At 49.7% G+C, this 22,652-nt stretch overlaps 1 protein-coding gene across 4 annotated transcripts in view; it reads right to left on the bottom strand.

Moving 5' to 3' along the window:
* The window catches only part of ABCA1 (ATP-binding cassette, sub-family A (ABC1), member 1), a 120,591-nt gene that overhangs the window by 24,468 nt on the left and 73,471 nt on the right, over positions 1–22,652 (bottom strand). For 3 of the 4 annotated variants that reach the window (XM_005859804.2, XM_005859805.2, XM_005859803.2), the window contains 17 exons: positions 22,296–22,472; positions 20,525–20,747; positions 17,603–17,824; positions 16,123–16,327; positions 14,643–14,756; positions 13,055–13,226; positions 11,931–12,062; positions 11,184–11,326; positions 10,903–11,040; positions 9,800–10,020; positions 8,316–8,394; positions 7,300–7,502; positions 6,145–6,193; positions 5,844–5,957; positions 4,649–4,797; positions 2,991–3,115; positions 1,699–1,797 (listed from right to left, as the gene is read on the bottom strand). In XM_005859804.2, coding sequence (XP_005859866.1) covers positions 1,699–1,797; positions 2,991–3,115; positions 4,649–4,797; positions 5,844–5,957; positions 6,145–6,193; positions 7,300–7,502; positions 8,316–8,394; positions 9,800–10,020; positions 10,903–11,040; positions 11,184–11,326; positions 11,931–12,062; positions 13,055–13,226; positions 14,643–14,756; positions 16,123–16,327; positions 17,603–17,824; positions 20,525–20,747; positions 22,296–22,472 — 2,565 coding nt within the window. Of the gene's footprint in view, positions 1–1,698; positions 1,798–2,990; positions 3,116–4,648; positions 4,798–5,843; positions 5,958–6,144; positions 6,194–7,299; positions 7,503–8,315; positions 8,395–8,421; positions 8,495–9,799; positions 10,021–10,902; positions 11,041–11,183; positions 11,327–11,930; positions 12,063–13,054; positions 13,227–14,642; positions 14,757–16,122; positions 16,328–17,602; positions 17,825–20,524; positions 20,748–22,295; positions 22,473–22,652 lie in introns of all 4 variants that reach the window. The other variant, XM_005859806.2, reaches the window with a different exon arrangement.

Genomic DNA, 22,652 nt, shown 5'->3' with positions numbered 1-22,652 from the left:
ACAGCAATTGGTACATGGAGAGCTGGGTTGTTCATGCCTGACTTGAGCTCTGAATCACTGTGAGATCATCAACACGTCACCTGCCCTCTCAGGGCTTATTTTCTCCAACAGTAAAATAAAAATATAGAATGACTTGTTTCAATAAGTCACATTTCAACAAGTCATTTCCTATCCCTTCCAGTTCCAAACTTCTACAATTTAAAGCACAGCCACCGACCAAATGAACATTCTGTGGATTGCTCTCTAGCTCTCTGTAAGGTGCCCCAGTGAAATGGAGACTTCCAGGGAAGCCAGGGCTCCGTCCTGAAGTTCCCTTCCTAAAACCTGCACACGGGTGGCTGAGGCGAAGATAAATGCCCCAGGGAAGTGTCCTGTCAAACGTTCCTCTGTTCCACTACTCTCTGAAAAACCTGAAAGGGCCCAGAGTGGGGCCCCCACATCTGACTGCCCCCAACACACGTTCCATGGTGCTGGGCCTCATGGCAGGGAGCCCTCTGATGTCAGGGCCCTGCCTCTCCTATGCTGTTGGCGAGATCTCAACGCAGACCTGGTTCCCATGAGCCTTCCCAGGCTGGCACTGACTCCACGCTGCTCAGCTGGCAGGTGCTGCCTCTACCCACCTCTATCACCATCTCCTCTCATTCTTCTATCTCACCTACAAAACTGTCAAGTGCAATCTCCTCAAGAGAATCATGACATCCAGATAGGATGCCTCTCTGTCCTTCTCCATTTTAGTCATCTTCTTCTTTAGGAGCTGATGATATTGGCTGCTAGGATTTACCACCCATTTAGTATTAACAAACATTTAGTAAGTATCCAATTAATAACAGATAACAGGTACACAATCGCTAGAAGCTGCTCTAAAACCCTGCAGGCCCAGGTATCACGCTCACTGCTCTGTAACTGTGACAGGGTCTGGATCTGCCCTTTAAAACCTGGGATTTAAGTTAGCCCTTTCCCAGTATTTCTGCACCTTCCCACACTCTCCACAACTCCTCAGTCTGTGGCTAACAACCTTACCTGCAAATTCTACCTGAATCTGGGAACTTGGAACCACCTCTCCCTTCATTGGGCTCCCAGAAGCTCACCTCTGTCCACTGTCTTTACTCACAACCATCACTGGATGTACCTTCCCCACATACCTACTTCGTCTATGGGTCTTTAAGAGAGTTTATCTATATACCACCTCTTTTTCTTCAAGGATTTTGAAAGAGAATACAATAAAAATAGGCAACTCTAAAAGAAGAAAATGCCAACTTTTAAAAAACTCCATCACCTTTTCAGCTGTTAAAGTCAAGAAGCTGATAAGCAAAACTGCAAATTCTATCTATTGGCAGCCTATCTCTGCATTTATGTACAGGAGCTGGGAAGAGGGAAGAAGGGAAAAGCATTGGAGCAGTAAGTATAAAGTGCTATCTAAATTAAATATTCATTTATAAAGCAGTAAACAAACACCTGCAGTAATTTGCTTTGCAGGATGTTAGAATATTCTCCTAGTCTGTTATGTATGTTCCTAGATGGTCTTATTAGATTACTATATCAGCTTTTTAAACATTAAAAACAAAATGGTTCAAAGGGCAAACGATGGTAGTCACAGTGTGGCATACAACGGATAAAAAATGCAGTGCATTCGAGACCAAACCAGGCGGCAAGCACAGGAAACCAGAGCGGAGGGTGGCGTAGCTGAAGGGCACTCACGGGATGGGGTTCCCCTCCATACAGCGGGTCCCGAAGCCGGGTTCTCGGGTGAGGGCATTCAGGAGCTCCTGGGTGCCCATGTCCTCGGGAGCGTCGTTACTATGGGAACAGAAGAGGCAGCCAGCTCAGCGATTCATTAAAACCATACATTTGAAGGAGGAAGTTTTTCAAAAAACAAATGCTTTATTAAGTAATTCCTGTGTGCCAAGCTCTTAAAACAGCAATGAATAAAACAGAGCCCACCCACCAGGAGCTCAGACTCGAGCCATATACTTGATATCACGGTAACATACAGCACTCCAAAGTGGGGCTTGTGTAAATAAACTATATGTACAGAGGTGTGCGCATGTGTACGTGCACATGTATATCACACATACTTATACACATTGACATACATATTTTAGCAAAAAGTAAATGAATTCATTAAGGATCCGTATTTCACAAATAGTTCCACAATCACCCAGGAGGTACAGAGAGCCAGGATATTACTGGAGGCGGACTTTACTGGCTGCATGTTTGCACGGACACTGGGATCACACAAACAGTAATGGGCTCAGGTTACAAACACAAAGACAGTCCACGCTCCACAGCCCTGGGCAATCGGGGTCAGCAGCTGGGAGGGGAAAGAATAAAGTCACCTGCACTAGGCAGGCAGGTGGGGTCACAGAAAGAAAGACCGACTCCCATGTTTACGTATTTTTTCTGTCTCTCTTTTTTTTTAATATAGCGTCTCTTTTGCATCACTGAAACAGATCTACTGCTTGACTGCTTCTGAGATCTACCCGTCTACAATTACTAGAGGACTGAAGAAAATCCTTGTGTAAGGAGATGGAGAAATCCCTTGGTCCTTTTGTTTGAAGCACTGGATTGTTATGGAGTAGCTGGTATTTTTGTCCAAAGCACAGACAATAGCTACTATCCACAATTAAAAAGTCTAGATAGTGAATGCACGCATTGTACTGTGCAAAAAACAAGAGCGTTGACAGTGTCTGGAAGCCCTGTGTTAAACCACAAAATGAAAATCCAGATACAGTATAGCTCGATCCTAGATTGTTTGCAAGGGCAGATCATTTACATAAAACGCATGCCTGTTCCTGACAACAGCAGTAGGAAGAGGAAAGGAGTGAAAATGTGGCAACAGGGGACTGACTGGCTTATTCCTTCAGCCACAGCTGGTAAAGCCTATTCCACTGTGTGATTCTTGAGCCCACCTCCCCCGGCCCTCAGCAGAGCAGACACCGTGGTTTGCTCGAGCTTTCCTCTCTCCTTGAGCGCAGAAGGCAAACACATACCTGACGAATGTATACTGTTCGTTGTACATCCAGGGCTGAAGTTCCAGGCTGGGGTACTTGCCAAAGGGTGGCACGATCAAGCTGAACACCAGGGCAATGCAGACAAACACAGCTGGCAGGACAATCTATAACCAGGGGGGAGCAGAGGGAAGGGAAACCGTAGAAGACAAGTGTTAGAAAGGCAGCCATGGGACAAGCCTCCCAGACCAGCCGGCACGAAGGCGAGGAGTGCAAGGCCCATGGCCAGACCCCACCGAGGCACTGTCGGAGGGTTGGAAGCACGGAGCCTGAAACCTCTTCCCTCCAGGGCATCCCTGGAAGCTGGAAACACAAGGCCAGAGGCTACGGCCACCTGGCAGAGGCATCAAGCTGAGAGTAAACAGTGGTCATGCGTCGGGGTGACTCAAAACATTGGGTCCTGCCCTCTGCCCCCTGAAAACCTGGGGAAGACCACGCTGGGCCATGAGCCCAGCTCAGCTCAGAGGAAGGACCGGGAGCCAGAGACCTGAAGCTGTTCTGTCCCTACAAGTGCATCCATGAGAAGTCACTTCCCCCTCTGGCCTCAGTTTTCTCATTTATAATCTGTAGACTGAGATTAGCTGACCCATTCAGGCCCATTTTGTGACAATAAATTTAAAAAGCCACTCTCCACATTGTCTCCACTAAAAGGGAACAGCAGCCATTGTCTCCCCCACACCCTCAAAAGTATAATTATCTAAATCCTTACTCAACCACCTCAAACTTTACACTCGTACCTTCTCTGAAAATGACTTGTACATACTTTAGATAAGTAAACTCTAAGCTCCTTCTCCTTATTCTTGAGAAATTTATCCTTAAAAAAGAACTGAAAGATTCAAATGATACCCGTGGTTTTAATGTTCTGGGGTTTCAACGCTAAAAATTATCACTGAGTGATGAGTAATTCCATGGAAAAGTACTATAAAGAGAATTATTTCATTTAATGATCATTACAACCCTAAGTAGTAGTGTCATTATCACCAATCAACAAACAAGGGCACTGATGCTGAGAGAGACGGAGAAACTTGCCCGAGTTCACTCAGCAGAACCAGAATTCAAATCCAGGACGGTCTGCTCGATTCATACTCTACATCACCCACTCAGTCTGCAGGGAAGGGTCTCTGGAGAGCAATCATGTTCCCCTCTAACCAAGTGAGTCAGCAAGCAGGCGCTGCCAGGCAGGCAACAGTGCAAGGAGGCTTCTCCATCAGTAGTTTCCAACTGGTTATCTTTCCTATCAGTTTGCAGTTAAGCATCATTTAGAGAAAAACCAAGTTTCCAATACATTGATGTGTCAAGTGCATCTGGTCCTATCATCGCTCAAGTTATGAAAAACTCCGCCCTAGTTATGCTCTCCTCTACAGTAAATACACACACACAAACACATAGAGTAATTACTAATGTGAGGCCCATTCTCAGCACAACAACCATGTCACAGGTACTATTAGTATCCCCATTTTACAGATGAGGAGATTGAGGCACGGAGAACTAACTTGCCAGCAGATACATGAGTGGGGAGAAGCAGCCCTGGGGTGGAAATAGAGACAATCTGGCTCTAGCTCCCATCTCACAGCCATGATGCTCTCCTGCCTTCAGGGGTGAGGAAGCCCAAGTCCTGGGCCTGCAACAGCACTGCTCACCTGAGCGAAGAACCCCTTCCGACTCCGCCTGGCAATCAGCAGCCTCTTCCACAAAAGGGCCACGAACTGCTGCTGAGTGAGTTTCCAGCCCTTCACCTGGTAGGAGCCTTTGCCATCCATCCCGCTGAGCAGGTCTGTTTCTCTGGATTCTGCAAGAAGCCAACACGAAGGTCACCTATCATCTGAAGCACTTGGATGTCACCGTGCTCCTTCCTCCCGCACCTGCAGCCACCATCTTGGAGGTTGCGTTTGGAGGGGAAACTATCTCAGAAGTAAAGGACTTTCACATCCAAGAAAATGTTAGGACTCCCACGTGTGCAGCCACAGCAGGCTCGGCCTTTTGTTCTCATCTGATGAGAGCAGGAAATGAAGGTGCCCGAGACAGTGAAGAGATGTGTGCACACGTGAACAGTGTTACAGCCAGTTGTTCAGATGAATCGGGTCATCCTCGATTGCTTACGGAATACTCTATGAAACGGGCCGTGAACACAGGCTGACACCCTTGAGGACACACAATGGCAATCTGTCTCCCATCTATTAGACTTTTGGTAAAAGGTAGACACAGTCAAGTGACCTAAGTACAGACAGTGTCTGAAGTCAGGGAGAACAGGAGAGTCACACACTCGCATGAGCAGGGAGAGCCAGACAGGTTTCTGTCCTTAAACATTCCATAGAAATCCTCGTCTTCAACAAATGATTTCCTAACTGTCATCTTACCAGTATCTGCTTGATTTCTTGCCTCCCTTTCTCCATCCCAGTCAAACACACAGGGAGACACACTCATCCAAAAGATCTAAGTCTAGGGCACGGGTGAGTCTAAATGCAAAATCACCCTTCTGGGTCTTTCAAAATCATCCACCCATTCAAAGAAGATTTACTCAACAGCTCAACACCCGAGGTGTGCAAGAAACTGGGACTCCACAGAAAAGATTCTAAATGGACTCAGAGAATCGATGGGCATCCTGGGAGGAAGACCCCAGCTCAGGGAAGGCAGTGATGAGGGTGGGCTTGCTCCTTCAGGCTGGACGGCATGGGCAACACTGGAAAAGGGAGAGTGGCTTTTCTCATTTTCCCACTTCCCTTGGGACCCTGCAGGCATCTACCATCCTGGCCACCAAAAAATAACCCAAGAGAAGAACACACGAGGGAACACGCGAGTTTCAAGATGTGGAACACAGATCTCGCCCACACGGACCTGGGTCTATGTCGGAATCATTGGGATCGACAGCATCGTCCTCAGTGAAGGGGTGAAGGCAGCTCTGCTTGTCCCCGAAGGCCCGCCGGTTGCGTCTTGCCGGCAAAGTGCCATCTGAAGGCAAAGGGAAGGAATGCCCACATTTTATTTTACTTTTTACAAAATAAACTCTCTGCATCCGTAACGGACTTATACACGAAAGATGGGAATGGCATACAACAATGCAAAGGGAAAGGCCTAGCCCCGGTGAGCTGAGCAGCCTGCAGGAGGCACAGCCCAGTGTGCAGCCCCCGAGGGTTACCTGAGGTCTCGGCGTCCACTCCACTCTCTTCAGCCACTTTGAGGAATATCTGAAAAATAAGAGAAATTGAGACTATTACAGGCTGCATGTGATGACGGCAGCCACCACTGCTGTGATGATGACATTATCAAATGGTATGCTAGGCCCTAAACACAGGAAGGAGAAGCTTCGCTTATTAATGCCGCTTGGTCAGAGTCACTTGGGAGAGAAGCCTTTTTTACTGAAGAACACAGCCTCAGTGGCGGGACTGTCAACCCAGACTGATTTTCACGTTAAAGCTACGGCCTCAGGACACTGCAGCAGAAGAAATGTGTTCCCCACCGACAGAGAATGAGCTGAGTGGCTTCTTCCAGGAGTATGGCCCCAAGTCTTGGAGTGGGCTAGCGCCGGGAGACATGATCCAGGACAGAATGATCAGGAGACGATGGGCTTCCCTTCTCCTGAAGTGCTGAGGCAGGGATCCAGACACCAGAAGAGACTCTGAACTGGACCAATGACTTCCAAACGGATCTACAGGCCCCTGCTGCGGAAGCACGCAACAGAAGCACCGACAGCAAGGCCTTCCCTCCAGAAGTTCCGATTCGAAGCCCTGCAGCTGAGCCTGGGCGTTCTGGTCGTCGATGATATCCCCAGAGGACTCTGCCGCACAGTCAAGCTTGGGGATCCCTGGACCAGACAACCTTACATCCCTTCCAGCCCTCAAGGCCTGGGATGTGTGTCCCTAAAGGGAATATGGGCTCTGAAGCCCAAAACCCCTTTTCAAATCCTCGCTCAGCATCCCTGAGTGTCTACTTTCTCATCTTACTATGATGGTTCAATGGAGTTGCAATGACTTAAAAAAAAAAAAGAAAAGAAAAGAAAAGAAAAAAGACACCAAGCTTGGCACTTGGCACAAACAGAGTTTCCATAAATGCCGGCCACCTCCTAGGCATGGCCGTGACACGGTCACACCAGGAAGCAATCCTAATACTTCTTTCCCACTATCGCCCACTACAACCTTAAAGGGTTCACGGGGGCTGACACTGCCCGGATGCCAATGACCTCAGGATTCCGTGAGCAGTTCCAGGGTAACCTGTTCCCAGTGGAAACGCAGGTTGCGTGTCTGGCCTTTGCACTGTTGGCCCTGCTGTTCTGACGGCCGGGCCCTGAACTTACTTCCTCCAGGGTCGTCTCTGAGATGCCGTAGCTGGAGATGCCCAGGTCCGAGAGCCGGTCGTCGATCTCATGGAAGAGTTCCACAAAGGCTCCCTCTTTGGCAGCTTCGTAGGGCAGCACATAGGTCAGCTCATGCCCGATGTCTTCCACAAGCCGGGCCTCGGCCACGTGCTTCCGGATGAGGTTGGAGATGATGGCGACATCTGTGGGAAGCAAAGCACAAAGACGGCTCAGCCAGCGCAGAGGCCCCACACTGAGGGCCGGCCGTTCCCTGCCTTCTCCCTCTGCCTACCCCTCAGAACTCCACTAGCCATGCACCACACCTGTCTCAGATCCCTAAGTCATGCCACATGTTCATCTCTGGCCACAAGTTCCTGGGGGCAAGAACTATGTCTTTGTATCCCCAAAACCAGGTCCATCGTAGGTTCAGTGCATGGGTGGATGGGCGGATGGACGGATGACTCAGCTTGAAAGCCTGGTTTCTATTGCCTACGCTCTAGGATTCTTCAGTGGAAAACTCGACTAAACAAACTTGAAAAGATTCTTCACCCTCCCCTAGAAAGATCCTTATATCTATCTCAGTAGAAGCCTAATCAGACAGTCCATGGAAGGAGTCTCCTCCTGGAGAATGCTGGCGACGAGGACTGGGCAGAGAAGGCCGAGGTACAGGCTTCTGTTGCATCCTCGCTACTGGTGACGCTGGCCTCCCACACACACGTCCGGAGCAAACCCAGCAGGCTATTCCCGTTCTCCTGGGCTCTCAGCCTCCCTAGGTCCTGACCTCTAGTCCCTCCCCAGTGGCTTGGCCCTGAGCTCCGCATCCCTGGTCTCCAGTGTCCAGCCAGATTCACCTCCGCCCCCCTAAGGGATCCCCTCACCCCCAATCATCTCAGCTCTCTGGGGCCCTGCCCTGTCAGCTCCCAGACCAAGCTCCAGGCTTCCCAGCAAGCGTGAGGCCAACCCGCCACCAAGCTGCACCCTCTCCCACAGCCCCCCAGCCCGGCCCAGCAGCAAACCTTGAGTCAGCGCCACCAGCCTCTGCACCTCTCCTCCTCTGCCTCCACTCTGCCCAGCTGGGGGAAGCTCAGGCACCACCTGAATAAGAAACCCCAGAGTCCTTACCGATGGTCAGCGTGTCACTTTCATGGTCGCTGCCCAGGCCAGCATCAGAACTGCTTTGAGAAACACTGTCCTCCTGATGGCAAAGAAGGAGGTGAGAATGGGTCAGGGACCAGGCAAGGCACAGCCACCACCACCTTCGCCAGGGAGGGCTCCGAGAGGCTCTGTGTGAGAGAACTAGAGCGGCTTCTCCCGAGAGGCATGCAACGGGGCGGCCAGGCTTCTGGGCCACAGTCCGACGTATGTGCCGTGGGGATGGCCGCCCTCCTGGAGGTGGGATGTCAGGCTGCAGCACCATCCACAGAACCATGGCCACCAATGGGTGCCGTGAGCAGGCCCTCGGCCGGCTGAGCGTGGGAGTTACCTGGCTAGATGTCTAGTCAGTGCTTCTCAAGCTCTCATGTGTGTTTAATCACCAGGGCACTGTGATTAAATGCAGATCCTGAGCCGTCCTGGGGTGGCCCAAGTTTCTGCATTTCTAACGAGCTCCCGAACGTGATCCCAGTGCGGCCGTTTTTCAGACCACACTTGGGATAACCTGGTGCTAGTGAGAGGCAAGTGGACGGGAGCTCAAGGTTGGGATGTAAAGGTTTTAGGTGCCACGGGTTTCAGCACATTAATGAATCTCAGGCATGTACTGTGGTCCAGAGGAAAACGTCCTTGGTTATTGGGTTCTGGTCCCACCTCCGTTATTTACCTGCTGGGTGAACTTGAATAAACTACCAAGTCACTACCAGCCTCCCTTCCCTCATCGTGGACAGTAATTACAGTATCTTATTCCCAGGGTTACTCTGCACTTTGAGATGATGTTTTTTTAAAAAATGTGTAACAGCAAACGCCACAAAGAATTATCATCATCATTTGTATCTTATTCCCAGGGTTACTCTGCACTTTGAGATGACGTTTTTTAAAAAAATGTGTAAGTAACAGCAAACGCTACAAAGAATTATCATCAGCATTCTCTTTTGTGCTCAGAGTCTGCTAGACTGAGTGTCTGGCATGAACTCGCTGCTCAGTAAACAGCTGCTTTGCAGATTGAAAGGTGAGGTCACTGCGATGGCAAGGTCATGACAGGAACAGCAGGGCCTCCTGCAGCCACGCAAGTCTCTTTTCTCCAACATAACAAAGTCCTCTAAGGACTTTTCTCCTCCATCACCCAGCCTACGTGCTTCCACAGGAAAACGCAAAAGGGATTCAACAGAGCTCGCACTACGGGAACAGAGGCCTCCCGAGCCTTCCACGTATGCGGGATGATGTGATTCCAAGGGAACCACGGTGCCAACGTGGCGGAGTAGGTAGAGGGAGACAAGCCCTTCTCAGCCAGCAAGTCCCGACTCCCCGACCCCCGCCAGCCCCCGCACCGGCAGAGGCGGCAGCTCACCTTTTTCAGGTACGACACGGTGCTGCTGCTGTTTCTGCAGGAGCTGAGGGAGGACTCCACGTCCTTCTTGACCAGGGTCAGGTAGTAGCCGGTTCCCATCTGGTTCTTCAGGAACAGGGAGGAGCCCACGCAGCACAGCTTCCCGTGGGAAATGATGGCGATCCTGTCCCCCAGGATGTCCGCTTCGTCCATGTGGTGTGTGGAGAGGATGATGGTGCGGCCTGCGGCACAAACACAAGGACACGGCACAGGTGAGACCTGTCGATGTGCACTGACTGCAGTGGCTAGAGCTAAAATGTTAGCAGGGGTAAGCATGGGAGAAAGACCTGGCAGGCTGGTGGCCTGGACTTCTAGATGGCCAAGCTGTGGGCAGAGCTACTGCATCCTCATAAAAATAAAAACGAACGTTTGGGGAAGACGACCTGCCAGGCAGTGTGCTAGGTGGTCTACATGCATTCTCCTTTAACTTAATCCTCCATGGGGTAGGCTCTACTGTTATCACAGGTAAAGAAACTGAGGCAAGTTAAATGACTTTTCCTAGGCCTCAGGGCCAGCCAGGGTTGGTTCCAAAGCCTGTACTCCTCATTGCAACCATAAGGTGGCAACCTTACGTATCATCTAAATCTCTAAGCAGACTGCCAATCATGCCCCTGCACGTCCCCCACCCACTCATTTATTCATCCACTCTTTCGACAAACATAAATTTAATGCACCACATTGGGGACAGAGATGAACAAAGACACAGCCTCCGCTCTCAGGGACCTCAGTCAAGAGGGGACATGGTTATATGACACGTGGATACGTTTTTTCTAGAGATGGTGATGGGGGCTGTGGGAGCCCAAAGGAGATGCCCTTTATCCCGTTTCCCTTCTTCTTGCAGGCCACTAGGTCATGAAGCATAAACTTTAAGCATCCTATAAACCAGGCCTCCCCCTACACACAGGGGGGCGCACAGCTTTCAGAAAACGAGTTCCGCATTTTCCCCCGAGAAGCAATTCTGTTGCTCTAGCAAGAACAGCCATTAGCTATGGCCATCCTTCTCGAGCCTCTTCCTCCCTTCTTCCCTCCCAGCCCACAACACAGGATAAATGCACATTGTTTACCTTGTCGGTATTTCAGCAGGAGCTCCCATATTCCCCGGCGGGAGTAAGGATCCACGCCGGCTGTGGGCTCATCCAGAATAACAACCTTGGATCCCCCAACAAAGGCCAAGGCCACAGACAGCTTTCTCTGCATTCCACCTGTAAGCAGGCGAGAGGGAGGCTGAGGACAGTGAGCCAGGGCAGAAGCGGCGAGAGAAGAATGGAGGCACCCAGACCATCCAGGGACGGGGTGGGGCGGGGAGAAGAGGGAAAAGGGAAAGGAAGGCAGCTCTAGGCCTCACCTGACAGCTGATTGGTTTTGCTTTTCAGTTTGCTGGGTGGCAAACCGACATCCAGGGCCATCTGCTCCATGTCCGCTTTCACGAACTTCTCTGAGAGGCCTTTCAGGCGGGCGTAGAACCAGATGTGCTCTTCCACAGTCAGCCTGGGGACAGAGGGGCAGCTCAGCCCTGGGCCCTGCAGGACGCTCCGGGATGCAGGGCCTCTCTGGAACCCCGCCAACCAACCGAGAAGCTGGCTCTGCATTAACCTGGAGCTGCGCCCCCTGAACTTCAAAGGACCTCAGACCCTCAGAGAAGGGAGAGCCCTGTGGAGGGCATGAGCATGAGCTGCTCACTTCACACAAAAGGAAATTGGGGCCCAGAAGGATAAAGTCCTTGGCCCAGGTTACAGAGCCCAGGTCTTTCTCTGCTCCACCACAGGGCTCCCTGGGGGACCTCCTACTTGCTGGTGGGACAACCCAGCATCAGGGAGGGCTGTGGCAGGAGAGAGGACGGGCCCATCGACCCTCCAGAATGACAGCAATGGACAGCATTTCCCAAGCCCTCATCCTCTGGCGGGGCTGATGGAACATCTCCCATCCTACAGTTTACCTCCTCCTTTTCCTAAAGTTGAGGGACAACCAGATCTCCAAGTGTCCAGGCGAGGACGCCACCAAAGAGCATAAAACGCTTAGGTCCTCCTCCACCCCTGACTCATGACCCCACACATCCAGAGAGGCCCCGCCCTCCTGTGCTGCTGGTACTCACATGTCAAAGAGCACATTGTGCTGGGGGCAGACCCCCAGGTTCTGCCGGATGGTATTCATCTCGGAGCGAATGTCTTTCCCCAGGATGTAGGCGGTGCCCGAGGTGGGAGGGAACAGCCCAGTCAGGATGGACCTGAGGACAGAATGTTCCAGTCCAGGACTCAGCGTGAAGCCCCACCTGCCCAGAAACGTTCTATACCTGGCTGCAAAGCCAGCACAGAGCAGAGGCATCAAGCCTCCCACGCCTGACTCCTTCCTAATGGACTCTGACACCCCACAAAGCATACAGGCCTTCGCTTTAGTGACTGACTACAAGTGGGCCACATACTGAAAGTGACCACCTCAGTATGAGCATTTTTTAATGAACTCCAATTTGCACTGGAAACTAGTTTCGGACATGGATCCTGCATGCCTAAGATCATGTCCACATAAAATGGGTGAACAACAAGCAAGTATTCGAGATAAAAATAATTTTGCTTGTGTTAAGTGGTAGGATTTTTGTATGCCTTTTAAAGATTTTATGCAGTGTTCGTAACATATTGGTTTTGCATTAAAAAAAGATAAAAGAGAAAGAGGTCACCCCAATGACATATCCTTTGCAATGGCTGAGAGGCCACACTGAAAGCCGCTCAGGCTAATTCTGGTGTTTCCGTGGCCTTCGCGCCCTTTGGAAGCTGCCCACTAGAAGGTCCTCGTAGGTCCAGGGAAGACAAGCATACAGCCAGCTGCCCAGCTGCTTCTCACAGCTGCTTAAAGACAGAGTTCCTGGAAAATGCTACCTCCCTCCAACACATGTAATCTTTCTTGTCTCACATTTCTGGGCAAAGCAGCTCCAAAAGAGAACCTTTCTCAGAGCTGTGAGAACTTCACGTTCCAAGCACACTGCCAAGAACTGAATGGGAATGGTCAGGAAAAGGCCCCCAGACTGTTGTAGGCTGAATCAATAACATATAGTAAACCCGGCCTTTGGAAAGCACCATCTGATTAGATAGCATTTTTACACTCATCCTCGCCTCGTGTGTCCTGCCCTTGCCCAGTGACCAACGCAGTGTGCTTAGGGATGAACTTCTAACTGTGCTCAAGGACCGCCCTGGGGCTGATTCCGAGAGAACCACACCCTCTTACATGGTGGTGGTCTTCCCGGCTCCGTTGTGGCCCAGAAAGGAAGTGATCTGGCCCTCGTAGAAATTCAGGGTCAGGCCATCGACAGCCACCTTCATGCCATCTCGGTAAACCTTCATCAGGTTCTGAATGGACACACCCAACTTCAGGTGGCTGGGCTCTTCCTCCATGCAGACTGTGAGAAGAGAGAACACAGGAACGAATGCAGAAAACAATGACGCGCGGCCTGTGGAGACCAGCAGCTGGGCTTGTACTTTAAGAACTGTCCCCTCTCCATGGCCCCTTGTGGTTTCCCAGGAAGGAGGACAGGCTATAAATACAGGGGTGCACAGAAGTAGGCTAATAATAATACATAAGTAATATAATAGTTGATAAATAAATAATAGTACAAGAATAAACTCTGTTTCATGTACTCACAACTTGTAAACATACTTTTGCCCACCCCTGTATTTACTTAGGGTCCATTTGGGCACTGGTGTTGGTGATGGGAACACAATGATACAGGAGGATCAGTCCTGTAGGGGAAAGACTTGACAATCAGTTAAAATATAAGATGCTAAAAGCTCTTTAAAAAACACATTTGAAGTGGCATGACACTTGTGGTGCAGCTATCTTTTGGAATACTACTCAGCAATGAAAAAGAACAATCTGTTGATACACATCACAACTTGGATGGATCTGAAGGGAATTATACAGAATAAAAACCCAATCTCAAAAGATTATATATTGTAAGGTTCCATTTAAATAACATTATGGAAATAATAAAATTATAGAAGTGGAGAACAGAATCTTGATTGACAGATGTCACAGAATGGGGAGGAAGGGCTGTGGCTATGAAAGGGTCACAGGAGGGAGCTTGTGGTGAAAAAAACAGTTTTGCATCTCGACTGAAGCAGTGATTACATGAACCTATACAAGTGATAAAACTGCACAGAACTTAACAGACACACACACACACACGTGCATGTAACACGAGTGCACACACACACACACACACACACACACACACGTGCATGTAACACGAGTGCGTGAAATCTGAAGGTTTGTGAAATGGACCAATGTCAATTTCATGGTTTTGAGATTGTACTATAGTTATGTTAGGTGTCGCTATTGGAGAAAACTGGGTGAAAGATACCAGTTTCCTTTTGTAACTTCCTTCCAAGAACCTGAGCAAAGAGCCCAGAAGGCAGAGCCTTTGCTGAACTATAGGCATCACCACCCGCAGGCCAGGACCCAGGAGAGGATTAGGCTCTGGGTAACGAAGGTGAGAACATTAAGAAGCCCAGGCTGAGCCTGTGGCAGCCACGTGGTGGCAGCCTACACTGGTTCTACAGCTCTCACCATGGTCAGGCAGGCAGTGAGAGGACGGTTCCACAATCACAGTTGTAAAGTGGAGGGGTGGTGGGGAGGGTGGAGGAGGAGGCTTAGAGTCACTTCCCAAGAAGCCAAGAAAACACGCCTCAGGGACTCAGATGCTGACTCTCTGACAAGTCAACAGCACTGACACAGACAGCTTGGGAGAACTGGGAAAGGGACAAGGAGTGGTTTTAGACTCTTGCCCCCAGCAGTCAGTGGGGGCAGCAGCACTCACTTTCAGATGCGCCCTTCTGGCTGGAACCAGGATGGCTCTTCTCATCACTTTCCTCACCCAACCAGTAGGACTTGGTGCAAGGAAAATACCAGGGCCTGGGGATTCCATACTGGCCTGAAAGCAAAGCACAGGTATGAATCAAGCTCGGCCACATTCCAACATTCCTGAGATATCCCAACCAGACCCTCTCTCTCCTTGCGCTGCCTTCCTTCGGAGACGGGACAGGCTGAATGGAAGTGGGGAGGGGGAGCTACCATTTGATGAGACCTACTTTGTATGACATAAGTTTGCACCTCTTTGAATCTCCCAAACACCCCATGACACAGCTGTCGTCCCTATTTTAGAGAGGAGGAAACTGAGGGATAATTCCTCTACCCAAGATCACTCAGCCAGTAAGTGGAGGACTCAGAATTGAATTCAGATCTGTATGATACGAAATTGCATATCCTATGCAGGAAGTTCAGGTAGGGATAATAAACATTTCACGTATACCTACCCACCTTCCCTTAGGGGAAAATCAGAAGGTGAACCAGAAAGAGTTAAACCTTGCTCTCTCAGAATTTGATCTTACATGAAAATGTCTCCAAGGCAGGTCTTGGTCAAGGAGATGTATTAAGGGAAGTAGCGAATAAATTTTTATGAATGCTAATTCGATTAGATCACAAGCCAGGGCTTGGAGCCAATGTATTTGTTATTCACAAGCTGTGCTGAAGAAACAGAGCCTCCACCAGTGGTAATTCTGGGGATGCAGATGAGAGAATTGGGTCAGCTCTGGGAGCAATCTCCTGGGCCAGCTGACCCAGGGTAACCCAACTGGGTTCACCTCCAAGCACTGACACTTACCAGCTGTGTGGCTACAGGCAATTATTTCACTTCTCTGAGTCACAGTTTTATCATTTGCAAACACTGGTTATAACAGTAACTTCTTCACTGCGGTCTTATGAGTATTTTAATAGAACCAAAGTATATAAAACACTTTGGACAGTGCCTGGCACAGAGAGCTCAAGAAATAAGGGCTAGCCGGCCGGCATGGCTCAGTGGTTGAGCATCGACCTATGAACCAGGAAGACATAGTTTGATTCCCGGTCAGGGCACATGCCCAAGTTGCAGGCTCAATCCCCAGTGGCGGGGGCGGGGGGGGGGGGGGGGGGGCGCGGGGGGCGTGCAGGAGGCAGTCAATCAATGATCTCTCTCATCATTGATGTTTCTCTCTCTCTCTCCCTTCCTCTCTGAAATCAGTAAACATATAATTTAAAAAAAGAAAAAGGGCTATATTGGTAGTAAGAGTTGTACTTTTAACATCAGCTGCTTTCCTTGGTCTGTGTGTTTGCCATAGGTCTACACATAGGTCTAAAGCCGTAGCCACTTTCCAGGGAGCCCCTGGCCCTGCAGAAGTCCCAGCAACAAGGGAGACAAGCTCTGCAGCTACAAGTAGCAGACGCCTAGCAGACAGCTAAAGCAGGGCAGAAGCTTGGCGTACCTGGGAAGACAGCCTCGATGTACCACGTCATCACCCCATAGAGGAAGGCGTCAAACAGCATCATAGAGACCGAGGTGGTGAGGTTGAAGCCATCTTCCTCCACGGGGCTCTCGAAGAGGTTGTCCCACTGCACCCCAATGCCCTGCTCCTCGAAAAGGGCAAAGTACTCACAGCCAAACCCAAAAGCCACGGGGGAGAGCAGGCTCTGAGAGAAAGAGGCGAAAGTCACTTATCCATCTCCTGTCTCTTTTTTTCTAACACTTCCAATGTAAATTTCACCTGGAGACATCTGAATGTGCAAAATGGATCAATTACAAGACATGGAAGTAGTCATCTACAGGGTCCCTCTGGGGGAGTGGGCTCCTTGGCAGCATATAAAATGATTCTATTTATAGCCACTCATTATGCACACACATTTCGGAAACGGAATATGATGAAGTGTAAAACTTTTAGAATTTTATGCTCCCAAAGATGCCCCAAGGGCTCAACATTCCTGCGCCCCACACATACACTCATACATCATCAAGATCCTCCCGAGCCCTCTGCTCAGCAGTGATGGCTCCTGTCAGAGCAGCCAGCCTGGGGCCCCTGATATTTAAGGGTCCAAACCAAGGCACCCGGAGGTGACGTTTGGAAGTGATCCGGGGGACAGCTGGCAACTCACCCTTACATGGGCTTACACACCCTTGAAGGCCCCTCCTCCCGTGGACAAGGGAGGGAAGTGTTGAGGGCAGGGGTCCGTGGGAGATGGGGCACCTGCTCCTCAGTTTTTTCAGTTCAGAAAATGTTACTCAAGTGAAACCCATGCTGGACACAAGGAGCACAGAGTCAAGAAGGAGCCACCTGTGACCTCAAGAGGTTTCAGTTCTATCTGTAGCTGTGACTTACAGTGAGCTCACGTGGGGGTGGAGACAAAAGGTGGAAACGGCATCTACTGTCTAAAGGGGTCCCCCAAACCCTCCTCCCGTGGACAAGGGAGGGAAGTGTTGAGGGCAGGGGTCCGTGGGAGATGGGGCACCTGCTCCTCAGTTTTTTCAGTTCAGAAAACGTTACTCAAGTGAAACCCCATGCTGGACACAAGGAGCACAGAGTCAAGAAGGAGCCACCTGTGATCTCAAGAGGTTTCAGTTCTATCTGTAGCTGTGACTTCCGGTGAGCTCACGTGGGGGTGGACACAAAAGGTAGAAACGGCATCTATTGTCTAAAGGGGCCCCCCAATGCCATTTACCCACAGCTAGGTGGATGGTACAGCCTGGCTCTGAAAAATTCCATCTGATTCAATTCGACCATTCGATTCACTGAGAAGACTAACGGGTAAACAATTTCATGAGACGCAGCCCCTGCCTTCAAGCAGTTTAGAATCTAGCTCTGAGCTTCACTTCCCATCCCATTGGAGACTCTCTCAGCCTGGACTGCAGCAGAGGAGAAGCCCAGGGGCGGCTGGGACAGCGGCGACCACAGAGAGGCCAGGGTCACTCACCGCGAAGATCTTGAGCGTGAAGCCCACGTAGTCCTGCCAGGCCACACACAGGACGTAGGGCAGGTACAGCATGAAGTAGATGATCCCCCCGCAGGCTGCCGCCAGGTTGGCCCGGGAGAAAAGCGTGCTGATGAGGAAGCACTGCAGGATGGTCACCACGGCGAACACGGACAGAAAGACAAACACCACGCTGGGGTCGCTGTAGGGCAGCAGGTTTCCCAACTGGAAAGGAAGACACCCAATAAACGTGCTGCCTCTTCAACCAGCAAGCACATCCTCGCACGATCTGCGGGACGAAGCAGGGCTCATTCCTTCTCCTCTTAGAGAGGATACTGAGGAACGGTGCTGTTTGTTTTTCTGATGAAGAAACCAAAGCCTAGAGAAGGGAAATGACTAACCCAGGACCACACAGCAAAATAGTGGTAAGTCAGGACCAGAACAGAGTCCAGGGTTGACACTCATCAAGGTTTATCTCAACAATTTTGTTCTTTGTTTCTCAAAGCAATCTGACCTGGCTTTTTCTTTTAAATGACTATGACTACTGGCGCCAAGAGAGTTGAGCCCTAGCTGGTTTGGCTCAGTGGATAGAGCGTCGGCCTGTGGACTGAAGGGTCCCAGGTTCAATTCCGGACAAGGGCACATGCCCAGGTTGCGGGCTTGATCCCCAGTAGGGGGCATGCAAGAGGCAGCCAATCAATGATTCTCTCATATCATTGATGTTTCTATCTCTCTCTCCCTCTTCCTTCCTCTCTAAAATCAATAAAGAAATATATATATAAAAAAAGAGTTGTGAGAGAGACGGCAACCCACACGACTTCCCCCTCCAACAGCCAAGGAAAATGGCCAGGCAATCGTAACATCCCCCTTGACAACCGGCCATGGATCCCACACTCCCAGTCACCTGAACTCGGTGGACCTTTACGTTTATCTGCAGGAGTTGGGTGTATCTGAGCAGGACCTGCCAGCATGCAGTAGTCCCAGAGTAGCTCCCATGCACCTGCTACAGGGCCCCCACACCCACCACAGAGCTCCGTCCCTCACAGTCAGGCACCAGAGCATGAGAGGGGTTTGCTTTTAGCAAGAACTGCTCTGCCACAGGGTCAGATGACCTCAGTGAAGTCTGTAACCCTCCTTGGTCTCATTGCTTTGTACGTTAGGTGGGTTATTTAGTGAGGATATACTAAGACGGCACCAGTGATAAGATTTAAACAGTGCTGGGCAATCGATAAGTGCGCATTTGTAATGAATAGTAACTAGTATGACATTGAATGTTAGTTCCTATGCCACTGCACTCCCCCCTCTTTAAAAACATTTATCAGATGGGTCCTTAACAGAAATGATTATGGAGAAAGAAAACTGGTGTATAAACTTATTAATGTATGTGGTGGACAGAGAACTGTGCCTAGAGTCCCATTCTGGGGGGACCTGTCCGGCTGTCAGCAGACAGCCTCCAGGTACCAAATTCTCTGGGTCTGTTACTGCTGCAGAGAGCACCTGGCCCTGGCGAACACACACGTTCAAGGACTGGCTGAGGGGCCTAGGGCAGGGGATGCCAGGGAGGGAGGCCTTGGGGAACCTAAAGAGCTGGACATTTCAGCTCCATGAGGGACAACTCTGACAAGCATATAGGCTCCCAGTGCCCATGGGGTTGCCTTGCATTGCCGTTCAATTGCTCCCTTTGCCCAGTCCTGCATCCTCCCCAGAGACATTGATCCCTAATAAATATTCATATGCCAAGCTGTTCCAGCCTCTGCTTCCAGGAAACCTAACCTGTAACCATGTGTCCTTCTGACTACAGTTTCTAGATCAGCAGTTCTCAACCTGTGGGTCGCGACCCCTTTGGGGGTCAAACAACCTTTTCTTTCACAGGGATCGCCTAAGACCATTGGAAAACACATATATAATTACATATTGTTTTTGTGATTAATCACTATGCTTTAATTATGTTCAATTTGTAACAATGAAAATACATCCTGCATATCAGATATTTACATTACGATTTATAACAGTAGCAAAATTACAGTTATGAAGTAGCAACGAAAATAATTTTATGGTTGGGGGTCACCACAACATGAGGAACTGTATTAAAGGGTCGCGCCATTAGGAAGGTTGAGAACCACTGTTCTAGATATTCCAGGAAGCACCGCCCAATATGAGTAAGGCAATGACCAGCTTCCAGATGCTGTCATGAACCTCTGCCCAGCAGACAACATGGCACAAGGTAAGTGTGTGCTTACCTGGGAAGCAAGCACCCTGAGCTGTAATCCTGCTTAGCTGCTACCCAGCTAGGCTGACCTTGGGAAAGTCCTTGTCCCTGCCGGGGCCTCACTTTTCCCACCTTTAAATTGGGGCCATCGGAAAATACATATATAATTACATATTGTTTTTGTGATTAATCACTATGCTTTAATTATGTTCAATTTGTAACAATGAAAATACATCCTGCATATCAGATATTTACATTACGATTCATAACAGTAGCAAAATTACAGTTATGAAGTAGCAACGAAAATAATTTTATGGTTGGGGGTCACCACAACATGAGGAACTGTATTAAAGGGTCATGGCATTAGGAAGGTTGAGAACCACTGCTCTAGATATTCCAGGAAGCACCGCCCAATACGAGTAAGGCAATGACCAGCTTCCAGATGCTGCCATGAACCTCTGCCCAGCAGACAGCATGGCACAAGGTAAGTGTGTGCTTACCTGGGAAGTAAGCGCCCTGAGCTGTAATCCTGCTTAGCTGCTACCCAGCTAGGCTGACCTTGGGAAAGTCCTTGTCCCTCCCGGGGCCTCACTTTTCCCAACTTTAAACTGGGGGCATTGCAGGAGATGGCATGTCTGACCCCTTCCCTCCCAAAGAATATTTGCTTTTCTCCCCTCACGCAGCCCATGCTGGGAGGAGCCAGGGGGCAGCCTTACTTTCAGGATGACCACCAGCAGGCTGGCGCTCACGAGCAGAGGGATGAGGCTGCTGATGAACCAGCTGAACCAGAGGATGCCATTATCCAGGCCCATGATACGCATGGTCTCCTTCAGCCGCGCCTCCTTCTCGTACACGATGCCCTTGATGATCACAGCCACCGAGTAGATCCAGGCCAGTGTCATGAAGAGAGGCATGGACCGGCTCATCACCCGCAGGAAGCTGAGGCCCCAGGGAAGGGAGGGGGGAGAATTAAAGACAAGTGTGAGCCAGACTCATGGGCCAACGCCTCCAGGCCTGCATGCAAGAGAAAGCACCACGACTGAGCCAAAGATGGCAGGCCCTCTGCACCCGGACAGAGTGCTCATGGCATGCGCAGTGCAATGTAGCGATAAAAATCAGACCAACAACGTATTGCCAAAATAAACTTCTCTGGGGGCCTGCTTTAGTAACTAGGTAACTCTGGGATGTCATTAAGCTAAATTGTGGGCGATTTTAAATGACTAAAACAAAACAGAACAAAAAACAAAAAACCCCAAACTCATTCTCTCATGAAAGTTCAACATCTCCAAGGTCATCTCATCACACTACTGACTTGCCTTGCACAACCAATATGACAGATGGTGTAGCTCTTGTCAGGGGTATTTCCAAACGGGAACAGGAAATGCAGTGAAGCAAATGGGACACAGAATCTGGTCCCTGAACATCGAGGTCCAAGGCCCGGCTTTACCCCTTCTGCACACACTGCTGCGAGTCAACATCAAGGCTCTTACTGCCTCAACTCACAGCATCCTCATCGTAAGACATCCTTTCTAGAGTGAATCTGGGCTGAGGGGCTCTTTGGGAAAGTCTTCCTTCGGGAAGTTCTGGCTCATCTTTCAGGAAATAAGAAGCAAGATAGTTCTGGGTGGCATGGCAAAGCTAGAGTGAGCCACACAAGGAGAGACAATTGCCCAGTGGAAAGCAGAGAGCAAACACAAGGAGAGGCACCCTGCTCCTTCTGCACTCTGATCTCTACACACACACACACACACACACACACACACACACCAGCAACAAAAGAGCACAGACACTTTCCATTTGGGAAGAGGCATCACCTATTTCAGATGCCTGAGGTGATTATACTTCTCCCCATGCTCTCTCACAAGAAATCATTAGATCCAAAGGCCCAGCTCCCACCATGAGAAGTTGGCAGCACAGTAACTAAGCAGTAAAAGATTATCTTAAAAGTCTAAGATAAAAAGGCCTTGTTCAATTTTACTTGGGTTGTTTCAAAATGTGGTTTATCCATTACGGAGAGGAAGTACATATGTTTGCACACAGTGAGCTTTTCTAGGTCCGGAACGCTGTCCCTGTGTTTGGGGAATGTGTGTATGTGTTTGTCGTGACATTTTAAACGTGCAGATTGGGAACTTTTAGAGATAAGTTACTTAGCTACTTGTCTGACTTTTGTGCAGGAAAGAGGTTCAAAAGAGTAAAGTGTAAAAAAAAGTCCTGGTAATTGTGGACGAGAAGGGAAGGAGGATCGACAGTGTGTGCACATGTCCGTGTCTCTGATGTGACTCAAAACTGTCAACTACCTACATCTGGTATCTCATTTCCTGAGATCTTCACAGAATTTCATAAACAACTTATGACCAGTATCAATACCCACATAAAATAAATAAAATCAAAGCGCTCTGTCTCCTCCCGGGGTGTGTGCGCGTCTACACGTCACCTGGGGACAGTGTCAGCTCGCTAAATAAAGAAGGTGGCTTCCTGGTGACTTACATGTCATCGACGTAACAGGGGTAGGGCATCTGCTGCACGTAGACCCCGGTTTTCTTCTCGGTGCCCGTCAGCACCCGGATGATCGCCTGTTCCACCACATCCTGCAGGTAGGCGAAGCCCCCCCAGACGTACCGCATGTCCTCAAAGGGGTCCGCCCGAGGACCAGGGTCCCAGTACCTGAAACCGAGACACAGGCGATCAAACATTTCGCAGAACCACACAATAAAAACCCAATCACCCGCAATCCCATCACCGCTCCCAGCCACTGTTTTTATGTTTGTATCTTACCTTCTGGTGTCAGTTGACATGTACACATATTTTTAAATAGACACCAGGAAGAGCATACCACTTAGCTTG

Source organism: Myotis brandtii, unplaced genomic scaffold (assembly GCF_000412655.1).
Source record: "Myotis brandtii unplaced genomic scaffold, ASM41265v1 scaffold13, whole genome shotgun sequence".
Taxonomy (NCBI): domain Eukaryota; kingdom Metazoa; phylum Chordata; class Mammalia; order Chiroptera; family Vespertilionidae; genus Myotis; species Myotis brandtii.
This window is presented reverse-complemented; position numbering and strand designations above follow the sequence as displayed.